The 16,354-nt window shown below is 37.6% G+C and overlaps 1 protein-coding gene and 1 long non-coding RNA gene across 3 annotated transcripts in view; one reads left to right on the top strand and one right to left on the bottom strand.

Annotated features, from left to right (window-relative positions):
* WASL (WASP like actin nucleation promoting factor) overlaps window positions 1-7,272 on the top strand; it is an 88,781-nt gene extending 81,509 nt beyond the window's left edge. For both annotated transcript variants that reach the window (XM_046669356.1, XM_046669357.1), the window contains exon 11: window positions 4,635-7,272. In XM_046669356.1, coding sequence (XP_046525312.1) covers window positions 4,635-4,696 — 62 coding nt within the window. In that variant the 3' untranslated portion in view covers window positions 4,697-7,272. The remainder of the gene's footprint in view (window positions 1-4,634) is intronic.
* Window positions 1,940-9,328, bottom strand: LOC124243619 (uncharacterized). Its single transcript, XR_006889729.1, has 3 exons — window positions 9,232-9,328; window positions 8,655-8,788; window positions 1,940-3,604 (listed from the first exon to the last, which is right to left on the bottom strand). It is a non-coding gene; the product is annotated as an uncharacterized LOC124243619 (long non-coding RNA).
* Between the last annotated feature and the right edge of the window lie 7,026 nt (window positions 9,329-16,354).

Raw genomic sequence — 16,354 nt, 5'->3', positions numbered from 1 at the left:
AATTGTATGATTGATGTGAAGATTAAATAAAATACATAGCTAACGAGATTACCTAGCACATAATAGGTGCTCAGTAAATGTTATTTTCCTTCTATTTGTTTCTCTATGGATGTGGGTATCTCAGATTCTTGAGCAACATTTGTTTTCCTTAAATAGGCATATTTTGTTCTCATACTGTGTTACAAAGATAGAGTAGGCTTATTCAGTCCACAAATATTTATTGTGGAATAATTATAAAATAAAAACGCAACAAAAATCCCTGCCTTCATGGAGCATGCATTCTAGCGAGACACAAACAGTAAATAAAATAAATTAGGAAAATGGTATGTTAAATGGTGATATGTACTAAGGATAAAAATTAAGCAGAAAAGGGAAATATAGGGAGTTATAGTTTTTGGGAGGGAAGTTCATTTTGAAATAGGATGATGAGATCTGACTGAGGTGATATTTGAGAAAAGACCAGAAGGAGTTCAGAGAGTGAACCGTGTAGAAAACTGGCAAAATGTGTTCAGGTGGCAGGAACAGCAAGGGCAAAGTCCCTTAGGTTGAGGAGCCATGATGAGGTCAGTATGGCTAGACTAAGGGAGGGCAGGAAAGAGTAGAGGAATGATGTACGAGAGGTGTAGTAGGAGGCAGTAGCAAGGCTTTGGAGGCCATGAGGGTGAGGGGAAGCCCCGGGAGGGGGTTCTTAGCAGAGGAGTGGCAAGGACCCAAGCAAGAGAGGATAGAGGTTTGAATCAGGTTGGAAGCATCAGTGAGAAGTGCTTGGACACTCGTTATGTTCTGAATGAGGAGATGACTGGGTTTGCTGATGGTTTGAACGTGAGGTTTGAAAAAAGGAGAGAACTGTAGGATGACTCGAGATTTTTGACCTGAGCAACTGAAAGGGTGAAATTTTCATTAACAGAATGGGAAAAGATTTAGGAGGAGCAACAGGTTGGAGAGGAAGGATGAAGAATTTGGTTTTGTACATATTAAATGAGATATTTATTAAAAATGCAAATGTAGGGGCTGGCCCCGTGGCCGAGTGGTTAAGTTCGCGCACTCCGCTGCAGGCGGCCCAGTGTTTCGTTGGTTCGAATCCTGGGCGCGGACATGGCACTGCTCATCAAACTACGCTGAGGCAGCGTCCCACATGCCACAACTAGAAGGACCCACAACAAAGAATATACAACTATGTACCAGGGGGCTTTGGGGAGAAAAAGGAAAAAAATAAAATCTTTAAAAAAAAAAAATGCAAATGTAGGTGTTGAGTGGGCATTTGGTTATGAGTCTGGAATTCAGGGGAGTGGTCTGGACTGTTAGTATAAATTTGCATGTCTTTAAGATATAGGTGGTATTTAAAGTTATGGAACTGGATGAGATTAGCAGAGAAGTGGATGTAAATAAAAAAGGTCTGATAAGGTATCTTAGAAGCCAGATGAGATATTTTTGAAGGAGAATAGGGTGATCATCTTGGTCAAATGTGTCTGACTGTCAAGAAAATGAGAACAGGGAATTGAGCTCTAACTTTAGTAACAGTAGGTCATTGGGAACCTGGGAAGAGCAATGTCAGTGGGTTCAAGAGAGAATAGGGAGGGTAGAAAGGGAGACTGGGTTTTGGGACTGCCTACTCTGTTTCCTTTATGGCTTAGTGTTGATGAGCTTCCTGCCTATCATTGGGATTATAACTGGAATTGTAGCTGAACAATATGTCAGTTGTAGTTTTTACAACTTTTTTTTAAAAACAGTCATTAAAGGGGGCTGGCCCTGTGACCGAGTGGTTAAGTTCGCGCGCTCCGCTGCAAGCGGCCCAGTGTTTCATTGGTTCGAATCCTGGGCGCGGACATGGCGCTGCTCGTTGAGCCACGCTGGGGCAGCGTCCCACGTGCCACAACTAGAAGGACCCACAACGAAGAATATGCAACTATGTACTGGGGGGCTTTGGGGAGAAAAAGGAAAAAATAAAATCTTTTAAAAAAAAAAAAAACAGTCATTAAAGGGACCTTTGTTTTCCTAGACTTTTTTAATTCTCTGGATGTTTATTTAGAAAGCACTCCTCTCCTAGTTTACATTATTCTAATCAGCAGATGACCAAATTTTCCTCTTGAAAAACATGACATTCTGACCTGTTTGGTGCTAGGAAGTTAGCTCAAGTATTCTTTCAAAACATATCAATTGATATTAACAATACTATAAAAAATATGACTACTTAAATTAATAATTTTTGGTAGAATATTTCCTGACTCCACCTTTACAACCTGGTTCAGTGTCAGATAATATTCAGCAATAATTTGAACATCAATAGTAAGTCTCAGTTTATTCATTTATACATCTCAACACCACTCAAGACACTTGAGGACAGGAAAAAATCACTCATCCATCAATAAGTATATCACTGAGTAAATACAGTGACTGTCACAAAGGAGAACATTATTGAACTGTCAAGCCACGTGGCAGAAGCTTGGATGGCAAGTGAATTAAGATGTAGAGTAAATTCAAGTGACTAACCACTTTGAAGTTCAGGCTGAATAGAAAAAGAAAGAAAAGATAACTTCAGATATGGGAAATTCCCATGCTCAGGAAGAATCTTAATAGCTGGTAATGTCGAAGAGTTTAATAAAGGTCCTTCTTCTGGTCAAATGAGGGAAAGGTAAGGTTACTGTGAAATATGTGATCATGAGAAAACATTCTGTCATGAAGCCTATGGATTCTGCTTAATATTATCCTAGAGTAAGTTTTTTTTTTAAAGATGTGGTTAACATTATGTGATAGCCATGCTGATATAATGAGTGTATGTAACATGGGGATTTTTTACTCATTTTTGGACCCATTTCTTTTAGCTATTATTCCTGATGATGGAAGTCTTAGCTACTACTTCCTTCTCACCATGGATGCTAATAAATGCCTATCTTTGTCACTCCATAAATGCAGGCATACTTATGCTTTCCTCCAGGTGATTTCTCTTAAGTGCATCTAGCAAAAGCGTTGGATAGCAAATTGTTTCTCTTACTAGAAAAGTAAACACAGAGGGTAACATAAAGTTGATTGAGCTCCTTTCCAGATTAATTCTGTAACAGTTTAGAGCTGATCATCCAGCTAAATTAAGTAAAAAATTACCATTATTATTATAAAAGTAAAAACTTAGTTTGGGGCTAAGGGAAAGTATCTTTGCACCTCTTTGGCTTCTGTTAATTTCCAAGTTCTAATACTAGAGCTCAACTGCTTCTTTGTAGAAGCTTTCTAACAATCTGTTTTATAGGAAGACAAAGATTGTTCTGTCTTCTGTACCTCTAGCCCACATATATGTCACATATTCAGTTTTCATTGGCTCTCTACTAAAGATTATCAAGTGCAATTGCTCAGCTACTATCTCACTTTATGAACTTAGCCTTCATGTGTTTTATGAGGTATGTAGTTTTTAAAAGGTTAGTACTTATGGAAAATTGGTGTAATATAGATGGATGTTCATTGAATTTGTGACATCTAAATATTTATTCATTCACTCAACGACTGTTGATCAGCTTCTGTGAAGCACTGTTCTGATGCCAAGGATTCAGTGATAGGTAAGACAGGCAAAGTTTCTGCTCTCATGGAGTTTATAGTCTAGAGGAAGACAGTAAACCTGTAAACAAAATATAAGAATTTCAGGTAGTGCTGAGTGTTATGAGGAAAATAACATGGGACGATTTCTGATTGTGGAGGAGGATTGTACTTTACATAGGGTGGTCAGGAAAGCCCTCTCCGAGGAAGTGGTTTTTGTATGAACATAAATGATGGGAAGACTCAGCCAGACAGAAGGAATAGCTCCTACAAAAGCTCTAAAACAAGAATAAGCTTGGCATGTTTGAGGAACAAAAACAGGGCGAATTGGAGAAAAGGGCATTATGAGATGAGTTGAGTAAGGTGGGGAGACAGTAACAAGGCAAATCATGTAGGGTCTTGTGGAGTAAGGTAACACATCAGGTTGTATTCAAATAACAGTGGTCAGCCACTGGAGGATTTAAAGTAGTATAGAAACATATTTTTAAAACTTAGAATGTAAATATCACTTCATTTGCTCTGAGGCAAATGAACTATAGAGTTGCAATAATCCAAGCAAAATCTGATAGTGGTGTGGGAATAGCAGTGGGATTGGTGAAAAGGAGCGTTCTTGATGGATTGGATAGGAGGGATGGTGAAAACAGAGGAATCAGTAATAATTTCTAGGTTTTTGACCCAACCACCTGAGAGTGGAAAGGCCGTTAAGTGAGGGGGCAGACTAGTGTGCAGGGGGAGCAGCAGGTTGGAGAAGGAGATAAAACTTTAGAAGTGAAGAATACAAGAAGACGGTTGGATTTGCGATATGTGAATCTGAAATCCAGAGAGGCCAACCTAAATGTGATTTTACACCTAAAGAAACCCACAGGTTGAAATTTGTACCATAGATGCTGAGACTAGAACCTAAGTCTTCTGACTCCTGTTCTAATCTTCAACTCGCCATCACATTCTTTAGATGTATTTTATTAGCTTCATTTTAAGCTATCTTAGTAACTAGATTCCTCTAGGCATCAAATGTTTTGTGTTTCAGAAGTTGAGTAATTGGGGAAATCACCCAAGAAATATGTAATATTTTATTTATACATGTTTTAATTGTCTTGATGATTTTCTTCTAGATGAAGATGAGGATGAAGATGACGAAGAAGATTTTGAGGATGATGATGAATGGGAAGACTGATCTATATATTATATATATATTTTTAAGGTGAAATACTAAACACTACTTTCTGTCTATGGGTTCTGTAAAATTATCATGTAAATGTTCTACCAATTTGCTGTATATTTTTGTTGCCTTTTTTGCTTTTTTTTATTAATCTGTGCAATACCTCATTTAATCTGTAAAGGTTTGTCATAATCCTCTACAAAGCTACTCCCTGTTATTGTGTGCAGGTTTACACCAGGATGCTCACTTAATTTGTGAATATTTTTCATTCCATCAACAAGGGAGTTTAAATATTATATGTGAGACTGACAAGAACCTTAATGTAATTTAGTTATAATGCCAGAAGGAAAACACTATTTTCATACCCTACTTTTTCTGTACCTAAATTTTCTTATTAAAATCTAGTATAGCACTACCTTCTTTTTTAAGTGATGCAGACCTTAGATTATTTAGCCCCTTCATTTTGAACACAATGCTACATGAATGTTGAAGCTGATACATTGCACAGTTCTCTACACATCACTACATTGATGCAGTTTCTCAAATTTTAGCAATATGCTCTACATGAAATCACTACGGAGATTCTAGTTGGGGAAATCAGTACACACCTCTCAAAGCAGTATCGCCTGTTCATGAGCAGCAGTGGTGTTTGGAGGCTAGAATCATCAGGAGCCCTTACCTACCTGTACTTGACTGAAGTTATTTTTATGCTATAGCAAATGTGGCAGGCTTTTTGGCAAAAATTTTGTAAGTATTTTTGGTATTATTCTGAAACAAATGTTATTTAAGTTGTTTGAGTTTGGGGGTTATGGGGGTAATTTCATTCTACATGAACTGAAGGAGGCTATACATTATAGTTACTCCAGTATTTGACTAAATATACTATAAAAATCAGAACATTATGAAAATGATGTGGAATTAAGTATTTTTATTTTGCAGTTTGTATGGATTGAGGTATTCAGAAATACCAACCATAAAAATCTAATCTAGTTGATAAAGGTAAACACTGTAATGCTGAACCTGTTATGCTTTTTTTAATTTTAATTTTGATATTTACTCAAGTTTTTTGTCAAATGTCAGGTGAAAGGGTTACATTTTTCTTACAAGATTGGTTGTCCCAATGACAGATTTCTTGGTACACATAACCGAATGATAGATTTTCTTAAAAAAAATAAAACTTTATGACCTGCACATTTGTTATGTATACTAAATAATATGTTAAAATTAGGGTTTCCTTGCCTCTCTACAATACACTAATCTGCCTAAAGGTGGTTGTCTCATATTTATAGTGCTAATTATCATACCTACCTACTTTAAACTTTAGGTAGAAAAATGATCTGATTTAAATACAGACACGTATTTTTCTCACATTGAGTCATATGCAGAATGTAGTTCCAAATGTATTTCATTACTGTAGTCACAATATCCAACTAAAAATTAAGCTCTCTAGAATTGTACCGACCAAAATCTAGTATTGGCATGATCTTGACAGGCTGGACCTGCAAGATGTGGCTTGAATTTTAACAGTTATCACATAATCTCTAGTGATCATGCATCTAGTTATCAGAAGAAATAATTTGAAAGGTTCTGTTGCTGAAAGCAGTAAGTGGTGCAGTCAAATAGTTAAGTTATTCAACGAATGCTACCTTTCTTGCAAGAGTAATTTAAGCACATGGGAAAGATTCTAGACTTTTTGTTTCTTGCAAAAAACAGTGCCCTCTGCTGCTGGAAACCTTTTTCTGCTTACTCTAATTTTTACTGTGGCTTGAGCTCAGTGGGTCTGGTGTGGATGAGTCTGGACAACTACTAACCAATGAAATTAGGAATTTGTGCAAATGGTAAATAGAACATTGTAATTATTTTAAGTAATATTAAACATTTTCCATTTTTTTCTTTTTGACATTATAAAAAACATTTTAAATATCCTAGAAATATCTTTACAGTAATGCCAATTTACAATCTCTCTTAACTTTTGGCCAAGGAATTCAGGGTTTTCCAGCTAACTTTGGTATGATAAATGTTTATCAGAAGCTGCTCCAAGCAGAGGATATCAATTCTTTGAGTTGGAAACACAATTTTAAACATGTAAGATGGGTATAAAATTTGCCAAAGCTAATTGAGTTTATTCTTTCTTCTTAAAGAAAAAAAACACTGTTTGCTGTTGCACAAAGTCTAAATTACTATTGCTTGAAACACAGCAGCTGTGGGGTTCAGTCCAGGCATGAAGACTAAATCCACTTAGATGCAAAGGTTGCATGTGTCCATCCTCCACCACCTTGCGCTGTGGGCAGCACTATACCTGTGCATTGTCGGAAGGCCTCCCGTGTATACTCCAGCTAAATGATGTCTGGTAGCCTTCGCATTTAACAAACTAGCATGAGGCTTTTTATATCTAAATGCTACGTGATAGACAATTTCAGCTAGCCACATATTGTATGTATGAGATTCATAGAAACTTTCAATCATTCATTTCCATTTATCAACTGAAATTTTGTTTAGTATGTGAATTTTTTTTTTGAAATGTATAGTGAATAGGATGTTGCACTGGTGGCAATTCATCATGGAGCATAATAAAATTAATTTGACCCGAATATGTAAAATAGTGTGTCTATTTATTTATTGTTGAGATTAAAATGGGTAAGAAAAATGTAGAGTATAGTAAAGGGTACACAGCAGTGAATGATAATGGTTGAAGTTTTCAGCAGACTGCATGCCCTGAGAGTTAGAGTGTGCCATTAAATAAACATGGTGACCAAAAGAATGTTACACCCTGTTCTGCTGGGAAACGTGACAGCTGCTCAGCAGCTTCCCTGGAAGCCACTGCTGTGGGATACAGAATGTTCATATTGCAAGGTCAAACTGGAACTCTTGCATACCAAAAATGTTGAAGTTTCCTAAATCAGAATGATATTGGAGTTTACTGGTAGTTTCAGTAAAAGCCAAATATAGCGATTCATGTGGGACTTAAAAGCTCCTAATAAATGGTATCAAAAATGGTGCTTAAACAGGAAACTCGGTTTTTGATAAATAAGAGTTTTCTTTCTGCTGGCCCTGGCACAAGTGGGTGTCTGAAGATTAAACTGAGTTATAGAATCCATTGCGTAGGATGCTACAAAATGCCTTCTAAGAGCTTTAGCCAAATTTAAACATTTCAAGAATAACGCGTTCTATTAAAAATTTGTTTCTGTTGCACAAATGTGAACACTTTTAAGAATGTATTAACCAAACTAAAAAAAAAGAATTTTTAAGTGCCTCAGAATTGCTTGTCACATTATGTTTATCTAATCAACAGAGAAATTCCTGAAATAACTTACTCTGCTTTAGGAATGGAGTTCTTAAAGGACAAGTATAGAGATAAGGCCTATTTATAGTAGAATAGAAAATTCTTTATGAAAAAGTTGAGAAATTTTACTTTGTACACTTGACATTGTCACATCTTACCTCCAGAACACAGCATTTTCTTGTGATCTTTTGGTCTTTTATTTATGGATTTTTTTTTAAACTTTGCTTTTTTAGTGAAGCTACTGGGAAAAGATATAATAAACTGGCTATAAATATGATGAGGAACATACTTTGCAGTTATTGGTAAGACTGTTAACTTCCATATGTGATCCATGGTATCCTCCATTGCCATGAAGGAGCCCTTTGAAAATTTTGGCTTTATAACAAAACATGTCTAGATAAATCAACCGTAGCTATTTTTTTCTTTGAAATAAATATCAGTGGTCATACTAATTACTGATAACAGTATTTAATTTCACACAAATCCAGTGTAAATCTAATCTACTTATGTGTACCACCATCAAGACTGACAAATCAAGATACGAATAGCACATAATTATTTTGAGTAAAATATAAAAGTAGTTTATAGGTGGTTTTTAGTTTAGTCAGATATTTGTGTATTGGAGAATTTCTAGTAAATTTGAAGTGGTCCCTTAATTTTTTAACAACCACAAAAATTCCCTATACTTACCTTAGTAAGGATTCTTTTATTTTCTGTGTAAGAGGAAGTTCAGTTTTAGCATCATCAAATTGCATTATAGAACTTGAAGTTCCAATGTCATATTGACATTATCTTCTGTCTTGAATTCGTAGGTATGTTTTGACCTAAATACAGTTTTACCTTAGTTATTGCTGGATGTGAGGATTTTCATCAAGTCTAAGAATTTTTAAGCATCAATATCACCATATTTAAACAACTGTTTATTAAGACTAAATATGTGATGGGCATTAAACTATGACAGTGGAGTAAGGTAGATCCCCTTCCTCCTTAGATATGAAAAACTTCAAGACTGAAAGACCGTTGGAGACCATCGAGTTATATCAAGCCTACTCTCACTCCGGGCGAGGGTAGCCCTATTCAAAGTGATTGAGGGGCTTGCTGCAGGTTAGTTAAAAGGAGCTAACATTAGAAGGCAGATCTGACTATTTCAGTTGCTCTTTTCCATGCACCCTGATACTGCCTTAACCTGTTTTCTCTATTTTTCTTAAATTATGGATAAATTGCAGATTTACTTTGTTTTTGAAAGATTTATGGCTACAAAATTCACCCTTTCTCACGTGTCATCTGCGTGTTGATAGAAGCCACCAGCGTCCTGTTCCTGTCTCTGTCTGGGAAAGCTGGCCTGCTTTGAGGAGCGGGCCTCTGACTCTGACGCATGTGATCATATTTTGGCTCAATGATGGCAGTCACCCTACATTGTCCAAGCATTCGGTCACCACAGGACACTTCTGTTATTTAGTACTGGGTTGAAACGAAATTGAACTTCTTATTCTACATACAAATTATTTTCATTGGTTTCTTATGAATGTAAATGGGCATTGCCTTGTTTAAACGTATTTTGTAAATCCTTACAGTCAACTTGCCTGACAGAAAATTAGTTTAAGAATGTATTAATCTTTCTGTATAATTTTCAGTCAACAGCTGCACTGTCAATTTAAAGACCGGGAGTTCTTCCAAGGAGCACAAGGACAAACTGAACGCTTTAAATCCAACTTCCTGGTTTCCCTATTAGTGAGAGAGGGAAGGTTCTAATTTAGTTGCATGTACTTCATCCTTATTGGAAAAGAGGCAGGAAAATAAAACTTGCATCTAGTTGTGGTGTTGAAAGAAACACATTAAGGAAAAGGAAAGAAAAAGGCATTATGTCCAGTTAACTATAGGGAAACAAACCAAGCTGTTCATGATGTCTCGATTCTGTAGTTGTCTGTAAGACAACTCTAGCCCCTTAAATCGGCTTTTTTTTTCTTTTTGTTTGCTAGGGTAGGAATCTAAGGAGGCAGAAAATAGAATTGTGTTGGCAAGCAGAGTTTTGTTTTAAGGTTGGGATTGAGGGAACACTCAGCAGGTAAAGTTAAGAAGTGGATTAGAATCTCCATTTTGAAGGATGATAACTAGTTAGGAAGAAGCTGATGAAATAGGTTATTTGGTTTTTGTTTGTTTATTGAGCAAGGATGTAAACGTAGAAGGGCCAAGTCTTTCTTAGTTGTATATTCAGGTAAAGCGCAGTCTACACCATTCAAATGGAAAATTCAAAATATTTGTTTCTTTTTTTAAAGACTTTTCTGAACTTAGCTGTGGATATGTGCTGAAGGTTGTGATGTAGTTAACATTAATACTGTGGTAATTCTGAGAGAGTATAATTTAATGAGCATAGTTCTAGAATTGCAGCCACTTTCTTTCCAAGCCACCTCTAAATAGAGTACCTTAGGATTCTATTTAGCTGGTCCTTGCTTTGGCCATGGTTAAATGCCTGTATGCTATATAACATGTTGCCTAAAGATGTTTAGAAAGTTCAAGTGGATTCTGAGCTGGATGATTGCTTTAGATTTGCACCAGTGCCCACAAGTTTTACAGCCACCATCCTTGGGTCAACCTGACATCGTTTATGCCAGTTAGACTGTGTGCAAGGAGAGAAATTCTATGCACCACCTGAGCCCTGTCAGCATCCTTCTGTTTGCTTTGCACATTCATCACTTTGTTTTCCAGAACCCATAACAAGAGAAAAACTGGTTTGATAAGAGTTACTGTATCTTTCATATATGTTTCTTCATTTCCCAACTATCTAAATCATTAAACCAAATGTTGTTCTGCTGACTGTTCCAATAGTCAGCTTAGGAAAAGAGAGATAGGGAGAAGCAAATATACTGTGCATTTGAGTTCAGTTTTGATTCTGCAACTCTTACTTCATTAATCGTTATGTACAGTTGAACTCAAATGAGATTTAGTGGATTGTTGGAAAAGGTAGGATAACTTTTAGGAAAAAATGTGGTTGTGTTCTTTCCACTGCCTGGCTGGTTAACACTTAGATGTAACTCTGTCTTCATATCTTGGTCATGATTTGTAATATGTGATAAATTAGAATTGCAGTAATGATCCCACATGCAAACTGCTGGACATTATAATAAAACTTTGGAGTATCTTTCAGCATGTGAAAATCATTGCTGTATTTTTACGTTGATGAGATTTTCCACAAATTGAGGGTAGGGATGTATCTTAAAAACTGTGAAGGAATCTTTTTGAGAATTTTCTCCAAAAAGCTTTCAAATACATACGTTTCTTAAATATTAATGGGAACTTGTGAATAAAGCAAGAAGGAACGGAAACATTAAGTAAATATTCTTCTATATCATGTTCCCAAGTCTTCAAAAATGCTCAGATTATTTTCAGAGCTAAGTGAATGCACTTGAATGCAAGTGTTATACTAATGTCCTAGACTAAACCAAACTGTTTAAAATGGTTATTGTTACTTTAAGTTGGAAGTAGACCCCAGAATAAAACAAATCTCATTTCATGTACTAATAATATCTTGAAGATCAGGGTAATAGAGGAAATTCATGGACCACATAATAGTAAGAACCATTAGGAATCAGGCTTCTCCACCCCTCACCAACTCCTTAGCAGGCTTTTGTAGTTTGTTAAATTACCTTGACACAGTTGGATTAGGACTAGAAGGTGTGCTAATGACTGGTTATGAAAGAATGGCAAAAAGATGTGCGTTGGTGGAAAAGGAAAGAGGGCTGGAAGAACCTTGGCGCTAAGTGTTGGAGATACACTTGTGTGGGTACCAATGGCTGAGGCCATGTGAGCCACTTCCAAACCTGTCTAAAACACAAGGTCTGCTCCAGCAGGTCACTGGAGATGCCAGCCTTGGAGCCACTTAATGTTGTTTAAGAAATTATCTTCGTGTTCATGTGCATGAGCAGGGACATTTATGTATATTGATGTATATAAAATGTACTTATGCAACCATCCTGTCCTGTGCTAATTAAAGACTTGCCCAGGTACCAGGAGGAAGAATTAGCCTGCAAGTTCTTGTCTGACTCCATTTAGATTGAGAAATAACTTTTTAGCCACAGGTCGTGATTCTTAGGAAGTTTACGTGACTGCATGCTCAGCATCTAATGAGAAAATTGGGGGAAAACAGAAAAAGATAAGGAAAAGACTTACATTTGTAGTCATTACCCACAAGACTGGCAGTGGGTTCAGTGGTGAAAACATAAGCTGATTTAAAGTTTTGGTGACTGCAGGCTGTTTTATGCAGGATTGTTAATATTGAATTGCTGTATAATTTATCTCTGAATGTGGTGACAGTTTAAATCACTGATACGATACAGGAAATATGTGTGTATCCTTTAGGAGTTTTGTCAGTGCTAAGTCAGCATTTCTACATGGCTGTTTGTTCTCTTATAAATGGGAAAAGGACCAAGCATTAGGCATGGAATTTTGGACATGCGCAAATCTTGACATCCAACACACTATTCAGCAAAATGTAAGTGCTGGCGACATTTAGACTATCATCTATTTCTTCTGGAATAACTGGCCTGAATAAATGTGCACCTTGACAATGGTATTAATTGACTTACCAGAGCTGTCTGGCAAATCTTCCGGAGGAACAAAAACAATGCTGTGTAAAGTTCAAAATGCCAGTCCTGGTGGTCTAGTGAGTAAGATTCGGCACTCTCACAGCCCTGGCCCGGGGTTGTTTCCCAATCAGGGAACCACACCACCCGTCTGTTGGTTGTCGTACTGTAGAGGCTGCATGTTGCTGTGATGCTGAAAGCTGTGCCACTGGTATTTCAAATACCGGGAAAGTCACCCATGGTGGACAAGTTTCAGCAGATCTTCCAGACGAGGAAGAAGGACCTGGCCACCCACTTGTGAAAATGGCCATGAACACCCGACAAATAGCAGCAGAGCCTTGTCCGATAGAGCACTGGAAGATGAGAGGAGGGCACAAAAAGACCGGGCAGGGTTCCACTCTAGGAGTAGAAACTGACTTGAAGGCAATAACAACAAAGTTGAAAATACAGAAAACTTTTTTCCCAAGTTGTTTGGTTTCCACACCTAAATTCCCAATGGCCTTTTTTTTCACAGCATCTCCTCAGAAGATAGAAACTACTGCACAATGTTGAGCAGGAAAACAGAAGAACCAACAGATTTCAGAGAATTATGAGGACTGCACCCCAGTCTTTGGTTACTACTTCTCTTGAAGCATTGTCCCCTTAAATCACTCTCCAGCTTTACTCTTTCTCTGATATCAAAGCAATAACCTCGATTATGCTTACCCATCCTAGAAATCATCCAGTACAATTTTTTGTTTTATGGTTCCTGTCATGTCCTCTTACTTCCCTCCCCCATTACAGAAATTAACAGTAATTGTTGGGTAATTAAGTGGTCTACGGGGTATAAAATACACAGAAGAGGATTTGGTTTTGCTTGTGTGGCTTCCTGAAACTTGTGAGTTGATACTGGCGTATGAAGCACAGTGAAAATTCCATGGACTTATTGTGAGCAATAGCAAGAACACCTCATCAAATACTGGTCCTGTTTTGTAGTGGCAATACATTGACCAGCCCCCCCAGGTGGTTTTCTAATAAACACTTTCCCCGGAGAGCACAGTCAACATCTGCCCACTTAGTTTGCAATTCTCCGTGTAGACTGCTCTCAGACTTCCTCAGGCGGCATCCCCTAGCCCAGCTCCTTTCTACGGGGGTACTATAATGTAGGTGCTCACCAAGTTTCAGACCAGGCTACTTTTTGATGACAATGAAGCCATTTATAGGGGCTTCCAAAAGTCCCATGGTCGTGCTCCACTCCCAGACCTTTCATCACTGAGATGTTTTTCCTTTGAGAAAAATCATGTTTAAAAGGATCCATCACAATACCAACCAGTATATACTGAAATGCTTATTAAGTGTTGGGCACGACATGAAAATGCTTTACAGAAGGAAGTTCTTAACCCAATTTTTCAGCCAAGGCAAATGAAACAGGTTAAATAATTTTCACTAAGTTAAATAGCTAGTAAGTGGCAGAGCAGAGCCTTAGATTTCGATTTGTCTTAATACAAAAGCTGTCCCCTTAACCACTATAGTTCCCCACCTCCCAGTTATGTCAAGATACCAGTGATGGTCTGGGTAAAAAATAAAAATAATACTCCAATATCTTTACTTAAAATGTAGGAGGCTTGGGATTGTTCTGCTTATGCACATGCAAAGACCCAAAGGGAAATGGTGTGATTCTCCGTTTTCAAAAAAAAAACACAAAAATGCAACAGAAAGGAAAATAAGTTAGAATCATGCAGCTAAATCAGCAACCCCTAAAGCAAGCGAAGCCGGGTTTGAAGATTAGTACAGCCTTAGAGTTTTGGTGTATTCACTGAACAGAAAGTCTCTTAAAATTTGTCTTTGGTTTGCTCATCCCCAACCCCCATCCCCCTTCCATCACCATTAAAATATTTTTTCCATTTGAAATATTAAATTAGGTAACTGGCATGTCTGAGTAATCCCAAATGCCTAATAAATGATTACACAAGAATTTATTTGGAATTACCTCAGAGTCCTCTCTCTGAACTTCAAGTAATCTCTGCCAATGTGTCTTCTTTCCTTAAGCATTTTCCATTTATTTCATATTTTTATCACCCCAATGGTGACTTTTAATTTATGAATATCATATGTGGAGAAGAATTTGGATTTGTTTTTTGTGGGTTTTTTGCTTATATTTAAAAAATCTGCATTTGCTTAAAAACAACTTTTACTAGTGACGACTCTGGAGCAAAAGTATGTTATCTATCCCAACAAGTTCTGACAGGTCAAGATTTCTGTTAAACTTTCTATGAGTCTCTGAAAAGAGTCACCAAAAATTCTGGGCAGCGTTTAGAGAAAAATAAATTGGGCCATCAGTGAGTATTACCTTACTGCCCGGGAATGGGGTACTTTCAGCTTTCTGCTGGTCCACTGTAGTCCCTGCAACTCCCAACTGGTAACATGTTGGTAAAGCATAAGCTGCAGAAAATTAAGGTATAACTTCTAGAAAGACATTCACAAATATGTAGAAATAAATGTATTTGCCCTCTGACTCTTCCTTTAAATGTCAAAAAAAGCTTTATTTTCCCAATTTTGCTTCAATGTGGAGTTCCTCTGAGCTGCTCTTTGTTGGATTATTAGTTCCCGTGAATGTCCTGGTTTTCAGTCTGGGGTGCTGCCACCACTCAGCCCCAGCTTGAAGGGGAATTTATGCACGATAAAGTCAGGGAGGGCAACTTGCAAATTGTAACCTGAGACTGACTGTAGACCATTTGTTTTTGTGTTTATGTAACAGGGATTTCGTTCAGGAAGAGAGAGAATTTAGCAATTTGTGCTGGTGACCAACGTATTTTGATCAGAGGAAATGGGTATACTTTTCAATTATATGCTGAATTTTTAAAATTCCAGAAGTTTCTAAGAAACTCTTTAACTTGTAATAAAGACTATATGGCTGATTACACAATGTTTCAATCTGGAACAAGTGATCAGTTGTCTCAAAATCAGTGCAGCATAGCCAGTGTACAAACAGATAATATATCAAAGGAAAAACCCCCACTTTGGAATGCAAATTTGTCTAATGAACTCAAGAGTGAGGGTTTTAAAGATTATACTAATTTTACCTCAAGATGGTTTATCTAGAGAACAGGACTTCTGTTTTCTAGTTGGCAGTCCTCAGGTTGCCCAAATGCTCTCCAGACTGTAGCCTGCACAGCCATGCATGACAACAGCCTGACCACTGCCCCCAGATCACACATGGAAAAGGGGTGGCGTCTTTGAGGGAGGAGGACCAGCGAGAGGGGTTGTGCACATTCTCAGAACTCTGGCCCTACCATGGGCACAGAGGGAATGCCTACCGTTGACTGCTCCTTAATGATATGCTCCTTGGAGCCTGTTGGCCTCCATGTGCACGTCCTCCCCTGTCCTAGTGGGACCAGTCTTGCCTCTGGAACTTCATTTCTCAACCATGATCCTTTTTGGTCCCATGCTACTGTTGGCCACCCTGGGAGGAACAGTGAGAAAGATACTGTCATGTTGTCTGTTCATTGTTGTTGACTAGCTAAGGATATTTGTCTATTCAAATATATGTATTGAATGCTTGCTGTTTATTAAGCACAAAAATAAGATACAGTCCCTCACCTCCAGGATAAATAGTCCAGTGGGACAGTAGGAAGATTAAGACGTACACAAATGGTATATAATGCATGGAAAAGTGAATTGTGAGATTGTGGGATATAGAATATAACAGGTCTTGGAGGAAGAAGATGCATTCAGTGTTGAATACACTGTGTCTGAGGTGCCTGTCCATTTGAATATGTGGGTTTAGAATCATAGGGGTAGGATTTGTGCTGGAAGTAAGGATGTGGGGGT

Source organism: Equus quagga, chromosome 8, assembly GCF_021613505.1.
Source record: "Equus quagga isolate Etosha38 chromosome 8, UCLA_HA_Equagga_1.0, whole genome shotgun sequence".
NCBI classification, from domain to species: domain Eukaryota; kingdom Metazoa; phylum Chordata; class Mammalia; order Perissodactyla; family Equidae; genus Equus; species Equus quagga.
Note: the sequence above shows the minus strand (reverse complement) of the source record. Positions and strands in the feature narration are given on the sequence as shown.